General features: G+C 37.8%; 1 protein-coding gene across 4 annotated transcripts in view; it reads left to right on the plus strand.

Moving 5' to 3' along the window:
• Positions 1 to 2796, plus strand: part of TC2N (tandem C2 domains, nuclear) — a 29502-nt gene extending 26706 nt beyond the window's left edge. For all 4 annotated transcript variants that reach the window (XM_053979315.1, XM_053979314.1, XM_053979316.1 and 1 more), the window contains one exon: positions 1572 to 2796. In XM_053979315.1, coding sequence (XP_053835290.1) covers positions 1572 to 1682 — 111 coding nt within the window. In that variant the 3' untranslated portion in view covers positions 1683 to 2796. The remainder of the gene's footprint in view (positions 1 to 1571) is intronic.
• Positions 2797 to 16941: the final 14145 nt, after the last annotated feature.

Consider the following 16941-nt stretch of genomic DNA (forward strand, 5'->3'; position numbering starts at 1 on the left):
CATAGCTGTTCTTAATGCTCTGTGCTTTTCCTGACCCAATTAGATGCAGTAACAGAATTTTAATAAATGCATAACTTAATAATGTAGAATTGATTTTGAGACCCCATCTGTAACATCCCATGTCAGATGGAGGACTATGCTCTCCTTAGGTACAAAAAATGATACTGTCCTATTCTGGTGATGTTTTTTGTGCCTGCTGAAAACATGCAGCTACAGGAGGTGCTCATGTGCTATAAAATATAGAAATTATGTGCTAGCAAGAGTTACGTGAAGTTCCTCCATTTTTTGTAGCCTCATGTTGCACATGTCCCATCTTCCTGTTGGTGGAATTAGATTTGAAATAGGAAAAGAAAAAAAATTGTTGTTCTTAGCTGTACTGCCTTGCAGGGGGAAGGCAGAAATAACTGAGTATGATTTTGCAGTCATCTAGCAATATGTGAGGTAATCTCAATCTGATGAGTTACATTTAATTGTGGATTTTATTTTTAGGGGGAGGAACACTTGTGCTCCTCACAGGTTTTTTGGAAAAGATTGTTTTAGCTCATGAAGGCAGACATTGCCACATAACACATGAAGACGTAAAATATGGCTCAGGGAAAAAATGTACTTCGAGCAATTGGCTGGGTAGCTGGAAAAAAAATGAATATAGCTGGATCTATTAACTTTGTTCTTTGGAGAATGGTGTTTAATTGGATGCTGTTCTAAGCAGACAATACTTAGATTAGGCTGCTTTTACAGGCATGTCTTTAATCATGAGCAAGATGTACATTGAATCTCTGTGGACGAAACATCAGCTGTCTATGGTATTCTGGAAGACATTATTCTCACTTCTTGAGGACTCATGCCCCAGCAGTATAGGCTAAATGTACTTCATGGTCAAGGTTTCTGAGAAGTCTTAAAAGGACTCATTCTTGGAAGACTTGAGGAAATAGAGTCCTGTAAATAACGCTACCTACTTACATAAGCAGAATTCTTTTGGCAGTGGAGGCTGGTGATAATGTTAAGGGGGAAAATTTCCTACTTGTACTTCATTTCCTCATTTAATGGCCACTATCCACTAACTGAATACTGAGAAGAAACGGGCTCTTACTACGTGACTATGTGTGGTATGGGCATGTTAGTAACCTCTGTGGAATGCAGGTTTGGCCCTGGCTGTGGGAGTGTGCAATTTTAAGTGCTCATGAAAGTGCTGGACAGCTCGTGCCGGATGCTGCATGGCTTGGAGCCAACTGCGTCCGAGCACACAGAGCCGCCACTGGCCTGGGGAGCCCCTGACCCCAGCATGTGCATTTGAGTACAGCAAGGAATGCTTCACTTAAAACATCTTATTAAGTACTGAAACATTATTATGTACTGGGTTCTCTAAACTATTTCAGAGGCTAAATTTAAACACAGACTCCAGCTGAAAGCCAAAATGTTAGTACTAGCATACTTGTATTTGTTGCTGTTATCCTTTGGTCACAGTCTATACATTGTATCTTGTTCTACACTTCCATGGTATTTATTTGGAACTAGTAAATGCTACGTTTTATTATATCAGATTTTTTTTTTTTTTTCTCTCCTTAATGCAGATCTGGTTAAGTTCCGATAGCAGCAACAGTGAAGCAGTAGAGCAGTGGAAAGATACCATTGCAAATCCTGAAAAAGTTGTTGTTAAATGGTACAGCATTGGCCCATCTTGAAGACTGGAGAAGAAATTCAGAACTGATTTTTCTACAGAAATTCATATGCTATCTAAAATAGTATAAATTAAAAATAAAGATATTGTCTGTGCAAGTTCTTCAGAAGTTCTCCACTGCATCATGCCTCTGTGGAAATGAAAAATTCAGTTTCACCAAGATAAATACTGGCTAAATACTACTAAAAAGAAGACTTGGGAACTAGAAAAAGTGCTTGTTTGATTTCACAAAATCCATCTTGAAAAAAAGATGTTTGCCCCTTTTGGATTTCATAAAGGCACAAAATTCAATTTTGGGGAGAAGCAGCTTTAATCAACTCTGTTTCACTAGCCACTGACATCATGCATTGTTATCTTTGGCAGACTCCAAAGTCCAGGGAATGGGTCATGTCAGTGGCTTGATTCTGGGTACCTGTGAGCATCTGGGGTTGTTGACACCATTTGATCAGAATAACATGTGCCTGAGCAAGTGGGGAAACTGTGGCAGCAGGAGAAGGTATAAAGGGAAGTACACAATAAGGCAGTACCCATAGGCTTTTCTAATCTCCGTTTTGGATGAAGGATTGTTCAGAAGGCTGTAGCTTGAGCTTGCCCCCATCTTTTTCTCAAAACAGAGAGATGGAAAGATAAAAATTCCTCTGACTTAGTGATCTTTACAAGAGGAGCCCTCCAGACTTGCTCTGTTTGGGTAAGTTCTGGCTGGAATCAATGGAATAGTACAAGGAGGCAATAACCCTGCCTAGGATCCGATCCAGTATGTTTAGATTGTTTTCTTATATAGAATACTTATATGTAAACCACTTCCTATCTAGTCAACATGATCTAGCATTTGCTTACATTGCCAAAACACAGGCTAACATGTACAAAGGAGTAAGCAAAGATTTACTGACTTGCGTGCCTTTTGATATCAATTAAAATGCAGCACTGGAAGGGATTCAGACTTTTTTAAAGGATGGGCTGCTACTGCAGAAGTATTTGTTACATGTCTAGGATGCTAAAAAATTATGTGTTGGAGTATATTTTTATTACTTGTTTCTAGTAAGAAATTAACATTTTTTTATTGCAAATTGTATTTTTCCAACAAAATCCTAAGATTATATTTTCTGGTAGTTCCCATATTTTCAGGTGTTTGTTCACAGTTATTTTTAAGGGGGGGGAATACCAAGTATATAATTGATAATGTATAAATCTAAAAGCACGGACCTCTTAGCACTACTTCAACTACCTGATTAAAAAATACATATATATTTCATTAATTCCACTGCTTACATATGTACTATTGGCTGTCTGGACTGTACAGATATGTATATTGGTATACATGGTGAATAAATCTACCTTTCTGCATAACTTGGATCTAATTCCACCATCTGACAGGAACTAGAGCAGCAGTGACAGTACTCACTGCTGGAAGGCAAAAGAACATGGGGAGCAGAGAAAATGCTGTTACAGGAAAGCACATCCTCTTCAAGCATACAGCTCAGAGCACCTTTACTTCAAGTTTTTTTTCTTTGAGTATCAGGAAAAAATGGAATAGCTTAGAATGCTTTTTTTCATCAGTTGATAATTGAAACTTTCAAAACTTCAGCCATCCAGTTTGTTGTTGTTGAAATTTAATATTTTGAAAACAGAAGGATTTTTACAGACTTGTACATATTATGCTTTTCAGCCAGTCATTATAAAAGAACTGAAAAAAGGTTTTGCATGTTACTTGGAGAACAAACATTGGTTCTAGCTCTTACTCTTTGCAAAGCTCCCAGTAGGCCCAGAGGATTGACTGACACTGATAATTTTCAACCAGTTGAAACAGTTGGGAGGAGCCTGGCCTGCTGGGAAAAATGAAAAAATGAAGTGGGCTGAACTGATATTTTTGGAGTATCTTTATTTGAATACATGGATCTTTTTTATTCATTGTGGCTGAACATTTTATTCATTGTGGCAATAAACAAAAGTGCAAACTAACTGTTTCCTGATGCAGAATGCTGTTCTGTTTAAAAGAGAGGACAGGGAATATCCCAGTGTTTTGTAGACTTCAGTTACCACAGCAGTGGTTCTAGAGAGCTTGCCAACTCAGTGGATGCTGCATAAAAAGGATTTCTGGGACTCTTTTAGAAAAGACACTTACCCTTCTAAAGGCCTAACTAGTCTCTTTTTTGATATGCTAATATTTAATCTATATGTTTATAATAAAATCTATGAACAGCAAATATTCCTTTTTCCCCCAATTGTTTATACTAATGTTTAGCAGCATCTCAAAGTGAAGTTCAATTCCTTCTTTTTTCTCTGAGAAAATGCCAGCTAACAAACCCTGTTCTGTGTAGTGCTGTCTGTGGGGGAGTTAACTGCTGACACGGAGGAGATCATACGGCTTCTCTGTGCAAGATGCACACAGGTCCTGCAGCACTCTGAAGAACTGCTCTGAGGCACTGTCTCATCCTGTGCTCATTCCCAAAATGTTCTGCATTTGTGTGCCTTCATCTAAGAATTCAATGAGTTAACAGTTGACATAAGAAGGAAAAAAGAGGTGTCCTGGGACACTCTTCTATTGGTCACAGCTGTATGTTGTCCCTCTAAAGCATCCTCAGCCACTATTTTGATTGTTACATCCAAGTTTACTGTAATTGAAAATACTGTTAAAGCTATTTTGTCAGTTCACTTTATTTTTAGATAAAAGGCACACGTGGTTTATAGTTGGATTTGCTCTTGCTTCTATTCAGTGACTCACCCAGTTTCCTAACCTAAAGCAATTCTTATTAAAGCAGCAGAGGTTCAGAGATGCACCAGTTTTATTTTGGTCAGCTCACAAATGGATGTGGATGAACTGGAAGAACAATTATAATCTTATATTAAGTATTATTCATACAGAGATATGTGCCTGCATAGTTAGAAACCAACCATAGACTAAACTTGATCAGATTTTCCAAAAAGTACTGGTTAATCAAGCCCATTTTATTTATTTATAACTAATAGGATTCTGTATGTAAACAAGGTTAAATAATTTATTTTTCAAGCTTTTATGTCTCAGTGACACACCATGGCATTCTTTTTAAGGAAAAAAAGTGTGAGATTTTACCACAGAAGATGAGTGGGTGTAACAGTTTGTAAACTACATTATCATACAGCATTACTTGGAAAAGAATTGTATTTGAGCATCTAATCTTATGTGATCACAACATAAATAGAGCCATGTTGTTAGGCATCTCCATTAGGCATCTCTGGTTTTTCTTTTTGTTGGCAGAACGTCTGTATAAAACAAAAGGTGATTTTGTAAGCATTCAATTAAGTACATATGCTGTTTGATTCCAAAATTGTTTGCCTGATGAAAGTTCCCTTTAGAGTTATGAGTTGATTTTGCAGCCAAAACATAAGCTTGTCTAGAAGTTTGGGGCAGGGTTGTCCCACATCTTAATTTCATCTTGCCAACATATATATGACATGGTTGCATAGTTGTGGAATATATCCTCTTTGTTTTTCCAGCTTCTGCTGCAAAATGACATCACCATGTAAATACAGCCCTGTACATGATCTCATGCTTGGTGCATGGAAAAAGCCATCACTAAAATCAGCACCATGTTTCACAAACACTGCTCCAGCACATGTACGTTCTTTTCTCCAGCTTGCACTGAGGAACAGGCCGTTGGCTCTCAGGCCATGGCAGAACTCCCACTGTGCTCAGCAGAAGCAACCAGTCTTCAAAGCTGGTTTAGTGACGGTATGATTTATCTAAAAAATGGTTACACACAGCTTTTTTTTTTTAATCTCTTTTTAAAATAGATGAAAATCTCTCTACATTGATGTTTCTGTAGAAAATGAATTTCATGAAAGTGGATCTGCATATCTTAATGGAATGCAATTCTTCCCACAGATTTCAGAGTCTTTAACATAAATCCTCTGTGCTTATTCTTCCCCCATATTTGAGTGTGCAATTTTTTTCCTTCCTTTGATTTGACTGTAGGGTGCTCTGCTCCCTCAGCATAAACAACTCTGTAAACAAGTCTGCTTTTTGCAATTAACTTTCTGCATTTCTAATAATGTTTCCCCCTTCTTTACGTAGTACTGGGACCAGCATTATACATGTGTAATTTGCTGTTTAAAGAATTAGCTATAAGCAGAAGACTTTCATCCTAGGGCTTGGCTTCTGTCTGACACTCTTAAGGTCTGAGCTACCTTTGTTCACAACTTCAGTGTTACGGTTCTTTTGGTGCTCCCCAAATTTCTGTGTTGTCTGCCTCCATTGAATACAACAACAGGACAAATTAGTTGTAATTTTTCATGCGTACCTGGGTATCTTCATTTGCCTTTTTCCTCCTCCAAAAATTACCTTAGGAAATCATTTTGTGTGATGAGAAGGAGCAAACTGTTTGTGCTTCTGACCTTTGAGGACAGTAGTGTTGTTGGACTGCCACTGCAATGCTTTGAGACAGAGGAAGGCTCAAGGAAGAGTCATAAAAAGCTGCACTTCCAGGTGGAGGGAGGCCTGCAACCCCTTCATGCATGATCTGGGAAACCCACATTAGGGATCCCTTGTCAGATACGTACTGTATTTTTTATCCTTGTCTTTATCCTTGCAAAACTTTCTGGAGCTATGGAGTGGCTAAATAGAGACATTTTCCATAGGATGAATGATATGGTTCATATATTTCTGTGAAGCAGAGAACTGACTAAAAGATCTTGGACGTCTTTGAAAAAAACAGTCATAGGAATGTACTTCTTAGTTTTAATACAGCCAAGCTTTGTCACTTAGGGAGAGGAGTGGATTCTTGCTTTGTGAAACACAGCAGAAGAAAAGGGCTGGCTTTCCTCTGCATTGGTATCATTAGTCCTTTCAGCACAGAGGTGGAACTATATATGCTTAGCTGTCTCTTTTCCTGCATTAAGGGCAAGTTGGGTTGGGAATTGTTGAAAGGGAGGTAGTGAAGGAGGTAAAATAAAAGCAGTGCTTTTGTTTAGAAAAACATTGCTTTTCAAAGCAATGTAACGTGCCTGTAACTATTGACAAAGCTTTTATTTGACATAGCTAAAGATAGATGCTTACGCATTTAGGTATTTGCTTAGGTTCTACCAATACTTCCTGGCATGAGACTGGATTCATCCTCTATTTATATAACGCTTCATTCTGCTGTGTTCATTGACCTTTGAGCTCTAGACCTAATTATGCCTGATTTCCTATGAATCTGTCTCTTGTGGCTGATTGACTTTGGTGTGCAGAAAGGGGTAGACTTCTGCCATCTTTTTGCTGCACATCACATAATTACAGAGTTTCTGTCTCTGATGGATTCTCTCATTTCTAATACGAGGTGAGCCTATGGCAGTTATTCTTTCACCTGGGAAACTGGGAACTGGCTCTCCCTTTTCTACCTGAATGTTCTTGGGTTTTCTTAAATCCTTTGAAGACAGACTTATCTGTGACATCCCTGCCATCAGTCAAATTTGGCTGCAATAAATAATGGGCTCCAAAATTATTTTGAACCTTGGAAGAGAAATGAGTGAAATCAAGCTCTGCTGCCTCAGGACCCTGAGGCTTAGCTGTGTTTTCCTCTGTTCTGCTGCAGGCCAGAGAAGCTTTTCAGATCAGTGCTGATCATGCTTCCAACAATATGTTCTCAAGGCAGCTCAAACAGTCTCTCTAAAGATCATTTTCTTAAAGCATGGACATTTTCTTGAAACATGTCCCTCTGTAAGAACAGTTCAAAGCACCAGTACAAGCATATGAGCCATGCCAACTGCATCAGCGCTTCAGCAGGAATTTTGGCAGTACAAGCCATGAATCCAGTATTCAGGTATAGATCCTTAGGTGGTGCAATGTAAACTGGACTGTGCGTTGGTAGATCCGAGCCAGCTCATCTTATCTGAGGTCTGGACATGCAAGCCAAAGAAACTACAGCCTTCTGCTGAAAATGTAAGAAGATTGTGACTGTTCTGTTCATCTCTTGGAAAACTTCAGCAGGGTGTAGCAAGATCTCAGAAATAAGTATTCAGGGCTCGAAATACATTTTCAGCAGCTCACGTGAAAATGGAAAGAAAGAACCCTCACCTATAGTCTGGACTGATGCAGTTACTCTAGAGAGCCGTGATTTACATTCTCAGTTTTCGTGCTTCCTGACTGAAATACAGCTTCATGATCAACAAGCCTTGTCCATTTGTATCCATCTTACTAAACAGAATTTAGTGATATGGCAGGGAAGAAGAAGGTGAAGAACTCATATAAGCTGCTTGAATATTTCTCTACACTAGTTTTCTGAGCTGCAAGTGGGAAGCCACTTTAACAGAAAATATTAAGATACTAAACAAAAAGACCCCTACAAAAACAACAAACTAATTCATTGACACTGGCATCAAATCTGTTTCTTCATGTGATGCCACAAAGACAATTCTTTCTTGCCCTACAGAAGAGACCTACATCAATAATTACATAACATGCAGTGCTTATTATTTAGAATATAGTAATATCAAATAATTTGCTGATTCATTAAAATATAGTACTATATATTCATGTCTATGTTACTAAATAACTCAGAGAGTTAAATCAGCAATGATTTTTTCAGACGTTTGCTTTTTTTTTCATTTGAACTCTTGCGTTTCTGACTTTGAGCAATGCAAATAAATTGGCCATATTACCTCTGAGTGAGACTGAACTTCTCTCATTCAATAACTGTCTATATATAGAGAATATTTAATAACTTATTTTAATGAATTGGATCTAAAATCTGAATTTTGGTTTAATTTTTACATTACATTACCTGTTTATCAGTATGCAGTATGTGAAACAAAAATCATGTAGGTTGTTGGAAGCAAGAATGGCAAATCATCTACAGGAAGGTCATGAGGGATGCAGAACTAACTACTAACTTATAATTCCAACAAGTGCAAATAAGACTCTAGCTAATTATCCCTGGAAGTAGTGTTTGAGGCCGTTCAACAGTCTGCAAAATAGTGCAATGCTTTCACTCCAAGGATATCTCCTCTCAGAAGGTGTCTGCAGCTGTTACGAAACAATAGGAAAGACCAGAAATGTTCCAGTGAAGTGCTTGTGCACAGATTCCTCGTTGACTCAGTCTTTTCTCAGTGACTCAGTCTTTCACAAGGGAGCCAACACACATGCATGAGAATGCATCTGCTAAACCATTAGCCCAGCAATCCTCACCCTAGGGTCTGAGCTCCATGGTGCTCAGTCTTTCAGGTAACTGATATCTTACTGGCCATAGCCAAGTAGAGCTGTGCAGCAAATCTTCGTTCTAAGGATAAAATTAGAGAATTGGGGACATTAAAAAATATTTCATTAACAAGAATCTGAAATGTTCTGAATCTGCATCATATAAAGATCTCAGTAATTTCAAAGCATGCCTAGAGAAATAGGAAAGGGGAAAGCTTGGCATTTGAGTCTGGTCTCCTGATAGAACACCTGACAATGTGGTGGTGTGACTTTTATCACTTCTGAACAGACATCTACTTTCTAGTTAGTGAGATTAACTTAGACCATGTAAGAAACTGTCTTACAGAAATACACGGACTGCATTACATGAAAACAGGAAAATTACTAAATTCACATTTTTAGAAAGACAGAGTGAAGTATGTTATAATCTTTGAATTTGGAGAAGTTCATTGAGGCCCCAAGAGGAGACTAGAACACACCTGGAAACTGAGATAAGAGACTGTGACACTGGAAACCATAAAATAAATCTGTGGTAATACCACTGGACTGTGCAAAGCAGTGCCATCCAGCTCACAGAAGCTCCTATAGGTTTACTACTGCTATGGTTACATAGGTGAACCAAAATACTAGAAGAAGGTTAAAGAACAAAGGCAGAACACAGGCAGGTAACACTAATGAAGAGGTTATAGGAGAAAAACCCACACTGCTTCTCCATGCTGCAGCAAATGGCACAACCTATGACAATATTCAGCATTTTGATAAAGATGTAAACTGCAGTAGACTGGACAGCGACTCAGGAGATTGCTCATGCCATTAACCTGGGCAGAGATGAAGCAGTGACACTGCTACACCAAAGGAATTCTTCATGGTGGAAGGGTCAGGGGACCATGTTGTGACAGGTAAAGCACATGGTTCTCATGAAAGCACACAAGGTACTGACTGCTGTTAGACAGGGTCACAGAGTGAAAGCTAAGAAACTAATGGGAATTTTATGTTGGAAACTGGCATCCAACTGCCTTGGTGTCAGTTAGAGCCAGAGATGACAAAGAAAAAAATCCTGATATTCTGGAGTTCTGAGACCTGTCACTTGGCATCACACATACACACGCCCCCACACACACATATATGCACACACCCATAGAGTGCGGGGCAAATGGTTTAGGCAGCAGCCTCACAGGAGGTGGTCCTGCTGTTGAGTGAGTTTGTGACTGTGAATAGAAGAAAACCAGCCAAAAAAAAAAAAAAAAAAAAAAAAATATATATATATATATATATAATCCAACTTTCTTCAAATGCCACACCGCCAAAGAGCACATTTTGCTTAGGGAGAGAGAATTTCTGTGATCTCCCCCAGGGAAGTTGGCATCTTTCTCTACAGCTATCAACCAGGCAGACATTTACTCCCACACATATAGTCCTCACAAGCCTATGCTGAGTATTTCCACAGGACAAGGCTGTTTAGCACTTGACAGGAGGCCTTTTTGGTAATTGTAGGCAGAAAGTGAAAACAATCTGAAGTGCAATGGGAGCACAGTATTACATTTGTATGGAGACACTACGGATTCAGATTCATACACTATGAGACAGAAAAAAAGGCACGTTTGGGTACCACACAGCCATTGGGGTATGATATGATCACACTGATTCTTGTAGTCCATTAATTTTGAGTGTGCAATGATGTCAGGGATAATATTCCAGTGTGCTGAGGTTAATTGCTTAATTTGTGTTTATCCAAGCTGATTGCAGGCCTCCCAAATTACATATAACCTTAAAATATTGAAACATCTCCTGAAAGCCGTAATAAATTAGCCTGTTGTTGTAATTTATAGGAAGGAGATGGTAAGGACAAAACTATAGCACAGTAATTTCTGGAGGTTGATACTGAAAGCACAAATGGGCACAGCACACATTTTCAGAGGGTGAAACTGGTATATTGTGCTTCAGAATGAAGGTTCTTGAACTGGTAATATATTGTTTAAAAAAAAAAAAAAAAGGAAGTACCATCCTGAGACCATAGTTAAGAGTTTTGCACAGATGACACAGTTATGCATTGCTTCACTTTCTACTGGGAAAGCCCCAGTTGCAGTATAGTGTTGAGCTGTAGTCATCATCTTTCAAGACAGATACAGGACAACACAGAGAGAGTTTAAAGGAAATTATTATATCAAGGACAAGAAAATCTGACCTTTGAGTAAGGAGTAAGGTACTGGATGGTTGAAGATGGAAAAGAGAAAGCATTGAGATAAAATTCTAATATTCTAATATGCATATGTTTGTGGAAAAGGAAGACAAAGATTGACTGTTCTCCATGTCACTAGGAATGAACCGAATACTCATGTCATCACAGATTACAAGGAAGTTTTCAGTATTCAGAAATAAGACTGACCAAAAGTTACTTCTGTAAAGGGAGTGTGATGCACTCATGTCACCACTGATGAGGAAATAATCTTATGCAATTCACCCATTGGGTAGATATTTATTTCTGATACCGTAATGGTCCACATGGTAAATATAATGGTAGTATTACCATAAAGCACAACTTTCAGCAAACACAGCTTCTCCACTTTTGTTTAATCCACTAATTCCCTACTGTCTGTTCTGTCCCACAAACATTGCCCTGTAAAAGCTTTTCATTACATCAGGTATGAGCAGAAAGCTAAAACAAAGGTTCACTGACTTCCTCAGTCAGGGGCCTCATCACGCCTTCCTTGGGCACCTTTCATTGCAAGGGGTGTGTCAAGTACACACGGGGCTCCTTGTCAGGCCATCAGCCAGAAATATGAGTTTATAAAGTACTATTGAAAAAGTGTAGTAAGTGCTGTTTCCTGATCTCATTTTGGAATCTATTCTAGTGATTTTCACTGCCCAAGCCCACTTTCATCACTGTAGGTATTAACACTGACTTTAAATAAAACAAGATGAAGATGCCGGCAATAAAATCAGGGTGGTGGTATACGACCATTGTGGAATTTGTTCCAGTTACCTCTCCTGAAACAAATGGGACCATACTGAAAACAGTAAAAATATATTTAAAAAAAGCTTTAAATTTGAGGGGTTATTTTTCTTTTTAAGTGTCATCCCATGGTACCATCAGTTTCTTTTTCACTTAGAATCTAGAATCTGATGTTTCTGTGTATGGGGATGGCAAGAACTTTGTCAGAAAGAACAGCTATGCTAATAATTTGGAACAGAACAAAGGCAGCAAAAAAATACAGTCTGTTCTTGGTTCTAAGCTGAATTTGCCTTAACTTGGTGAACTGTTGGCTGCTTTGAACTTGAATATGTTTTGACTTGGTAACAAGTAAAAGGTAATTTAAAAACTCCCACATTCTGTATTAATGGGACACGTGCATAGGGAAAAGTTTAAGAAGGTAGCTTTTGCTTACGTATCTGTAACGCATAGTTGGAAACCCGAGCAGCACCAGCAGAGACTTTTAAAATTAATTTATTTGCATTTCAGTCCCAACCTATCCACATTTATAGTATAGTCTGTATCATAATCCAGATGAAATTCAATAAGCACATCCTGAATTTCAAAGCCCTTCTGTATCCAGTCATATTTGCTAAGAGTTTGACGCACAAGCAGCTTTGCTGATTCCCGAACAAGTTCAGGTATAACAGGACTGGGCCTACCATGTCTCATGTTGATTTTCTGATTATGATATTTTATTACACTTCATTTATGCATTGAAACAATTTCTTTTTTTTTCTACAGAGCTTCCTGTTGGCAATGTGCCACTGTGTGAATGGCATATAGTCTTGACTCCTTTTGTAGTATCGTGTGGTCTAATGCCAACTTTTTGTTTAAAAAGGGTGTGAAAGGATTTGGTCTATGAGAAAATGATGCTAAGCATTAGCTGTGACATCATTTGAGTACTTGCCTCATGCATAACCCCAGATATCCTCAGAGATACAGAGTAGAACAGAATTTCTTTTAATCAATTTCAGCAAGAATTCTGCTATAAAATCCTTTCTGTCTTTAGTTTTGAGCTTAAGTAAAAGTTTTGTTCTTGTTCATGAATAAATTTTAGCTCATACCAAATACCTGACTACTATAAATGTATGCTCTGGACAAAGGCCAACTACGATAACCATATTTGGCCTTAGTAAGCATCAAATTAATTTCCAAACCTGTTTAATGTGGTTATCAATTTCCTATTTCCATTTGTTATGCAGCATTGTTAGGTGCTCTTATAACACCTGTGATACAACCTCTGCTCTTAAAATGCATAGGTTGTGTTACAGCAATAAAAACATCACAACCGAAATCATGAATAGATATTTTTACAGATGAAAATTAATATGCAGATGATCTAGCTTATTTTCTAATTACTTAGACCTTCTTCCTTGGAATGAGTATTAATTTAAATAAAAAAAAAATGGCCATAATTGTTTAATTGTTGAAAATTAATATGCAGATGATCTAGCTTATTTTTTAATTACTTATACTTTCTTCCTTGGAATGAGTATTAATTTAAATAAAAAAACAATGGCCATAAATGGTTTCAAGATTTGTTTGCGAAGCTCTGCATGAAAAATGGAACAGAGTCAAGTGACTTAATTGAGTAGTTATTGTCATATTCTCTTCATAAGATGTTTTCTGTAGAACAGACAAAACAAAATATTGTTATTATTTAGCTCTAATTAAGCTAATTTAGCTTAAATTTAGCTCAAATTATTATTATTATTTAGCTGCTAATTTTTTGTAAAAAGTTTAGGTCTCAAGGTAAGGTCTTAGGCCCTTAGAAACCAATGGAGTTACTTTTGAAAACTAATTTCTAATGCTGTTCTTTTCCTAAGGAGAATATGTCTGTTAATAAGAAATTACAGAATCATCATTAATTTTATTTATTTTCTTGATAGACTATTAATTGCCTCAGGCAATTCAACAAAGATGAATTCATATTCAACAAAGATGGAATAAGAAAGAAGCAGAAGACTTAAGAACAAGCCATGCCCAAATGACTATGGATTAATAGAAAAATGATGTGGGCTTCTCTGTGTGAGCTCATGCCTCTGGTTTGTATGTACCTACAGAGGAACCTGCAGAAGGAACTGTAGAAGAAACTGGCAGAAGGACCACAAGATAGGACTGCAGATGAAGGCCACCAGAAGAACAGAGAAGCCCAAAAGGTAGTAGGCAGCTGACACATGAGCAACAGAGCTGAGCTTGGCTAGATACTTGTGCTACTCTGGCAATACCGTTTCTGAAGACTATTTAATTATTCAGAGTGCACTGGCTGCTTTAAAACGCTCCAGAGTAAATCAAACCATGGTAGCTTTTTTTCATAGCTACCAAGTTAAAGCATGAGAAAGCAGAGATTGAAGTAATTTTTGTGCTCAAATGCTGTATTTTTTGTATCTTTAATGTGCTACTTTTTCATTAACCTTAATTACAAGTTTCCTTGGTTTATCATTTTTAGTTTAGGAGTAAGGAGTAATAACAACATTACTCTAAAGTCATCTGGAAAAAATTGTCTGGATTTTACTCTACATTATGAAATCCATTTTCAAGTAGTTTTGTCAGTGACTAATTCCCAGCATTGGTTGAAACAGCTTTTGCGGAAAATTAGATCTTTATTAAATGCACATTTTTAAACAAAAAGACTGATTTCTGGGGAAAATCTTGTTTTCTTTTAAATTAACTAATTAAATACTCTTAGCCAAAAACTGAAAAGCATCAATTTGGAAATTCTTCCATATCTTCCTATGGGAGCTGTAGCTCAAATGATTCATTATCCTCTGTTAGGAGTTGCTCTCCGTAAGGAGTTGCTTCTCCAAGGAAGCAGTGCAGGCAATTGACATGACAGGAGACTGACAGACACAGTCACAAGCCAAACCTGAAACCTTGAGTACAGCTCCAAGGAATCAGCAGGGTGACGTTTGCTAGAGTCTAGCTTTTGGAACTCTTGGGGAATAGCTGAAATGTGGCTTCCTCTTGTATTCCAAGATTCTACACCTTTTTCTGCAACGTAAAATTTCCAAGAGCAACAGAATAAAAATTACTATCAACTTGCCTTTCTCCTTGCTCCTTTGAAACTAGCATTATTCACACACTGGAACATGGGAACTACACAAGCGTTTGATATTGTGGAAGTTTGGTACCAGTAGTATTAGTCCCACTATCTTCTAGAAGTGTCATCTGACAGCTAACTTAAATCATGTTATACCTGGTGTCTGCACATTTGTTTGCATATACCAATTAGAATTTATATAATCCTAAACTATATTGTAAAGAAAGTTCATCCATCAGCACAGCTTAGTAAACAGTCTTATCTTACCTTAGGCTTCCACTCATTTCCATTCAACATATGGTTTCACTTTGAAAGAGCAGACTTACAATAAATGGTATCATCAGTAGGCTGATAAATGCTGCAATTTGTAACACAACATCTGTTTGAGGAAGATTTCCCATGCCTAGTCAATGCTTAATTGCTTTCTAAAATATTAACTTTTGCTACATATTTAGGCACTGAGTACTGTATATAGGGAAAGAGATTATGGTTCTTGCCCATCTCTCCAACAATTTTAGTTAGTTTTTCATTTATTTTACATGCTGGTGTTTGGATACTTAACAGAGATGCTAACCTCAAGATCCTTTCACTTAAGAGACAAGTGGAATCTTAACTCTACCTCAATGGCCCTGGGTTTGCTGCTCTTGTAACGTGGCACGTCAAAATTATGAATAGTGGAATTTACATTTCACAGTGCAAATGTAGTGGAATCACCAGGTCCTACACTGGGTGCTGCAAGGTTCCTGGAAACCTTCTGGCCCAGATGAAGACTTGGGCCTGCCTGTATGAAACATTTTGCTTGGAGGTGCAGAGGTGACAGAAATCCTTGAGGTTTCTGAGGTTCCTTGTGACTTTTTTCTTTTTGTGACATCACCAGAATACATACAGTTTCCACTTGAACCATCAAGTGCTTTTTGCCTAGGCAATGAAATAGGTCACTGCAGTGAGACTATTTTTCTGTGGTAATTATGGATGTATCTACACAGCTCCCACAAGAGACAAACACCACATATCTTCAGAATAACAAGGCTAGTGCAGGTCTATGCTCAGTTCTTTTTCTTATAGACATAGTCTGCAAAGAAATGCTCCCAGGAAAGTGCTCAGGTAAATCATACATAGAGTGGTATGAAGACTGAGCACATCGTAGGGCTTGGAGTCTGCCTGGTGATATACTGCTATGACCTGTACACATGGAAAAAAATTAAGGTTCTATCAACATGCTGACGTGGGAGGTTTATGACTAAGTCAATCATCCTGTTTAAAATGCAAACTTGCACTCATCAGAAAAACATACAAAGGGGCCACTAGTAGAGCCTGGAGCCAGAAATTTCCAGGTTCTGCTCACACAGAGCAGCTGGCAAAGACAGATTCTGAAAATGAAACAGAGGCAAGGCAGGAGATGATGGGACTAGAAAGCCGGGCATCCCTTCCCCAGGTAGTATAGGATTCTAAGTCTAGCAGAAATCATCAGCCCACCTCTGGCGATGCAAACCTATGCCTCAGGATAGCAGGTCCTGGATCATTTGGCAAATGAAAGAGCCAAACCCTAACCAAGCTTTTTATCAATCTTATCACTTTATTAAATATAATAATACTAAGATAATAAAATAAAATAAATATATACTAAATATAATAAATATAGTATAATAACTATAGCAAATATAATAACTATAATATAGCGTAATATGAGACAATATGTAATAAATATGTAATGAATATAATAACACTAAGATACATTTTGTAACACTCTCAGGTGAATGAGGTCACAATACAAATGCTGATCTTGAAGGTATATGCCAAAGAAATTACATTTTGGGGTGTTCCAGCCTCTTGGGAAAGAAACAATTTCCCATGTAATTGTCATTCTTGCACATTTTTTGGCATTGACCATAAGAGCACTGAAAGGCTTTTTCTTCTATGTCCCCAAATCAAAGCTTTACCAGCTAATAGTGGAGACATTTGGACATCCAGATATAATGGAATGAACAGTTTCTCCTTCAACTTCTTGACAAGAGTATCGCACACCAAGCTGGTATCATGCTTTATTCTGACAAATTGGGCATAAGCTTGGGAAGGCAGGTTACCTGGAAAAATCTAGA

The sequence above is a fragment of the Vidua macroura genome, chromosome 6, assembly GCF_024509145.1.
Source record: "Vidua macroura isolate BioBank_ID:100142 chromosome 6, ASM2450914v1, whole genome shotgun sequence".
NCBI lineage: Eukaryota > Metazoa > Chordata > Aves > Passeriformes > Viduidae > Vidua > Vidua macroura.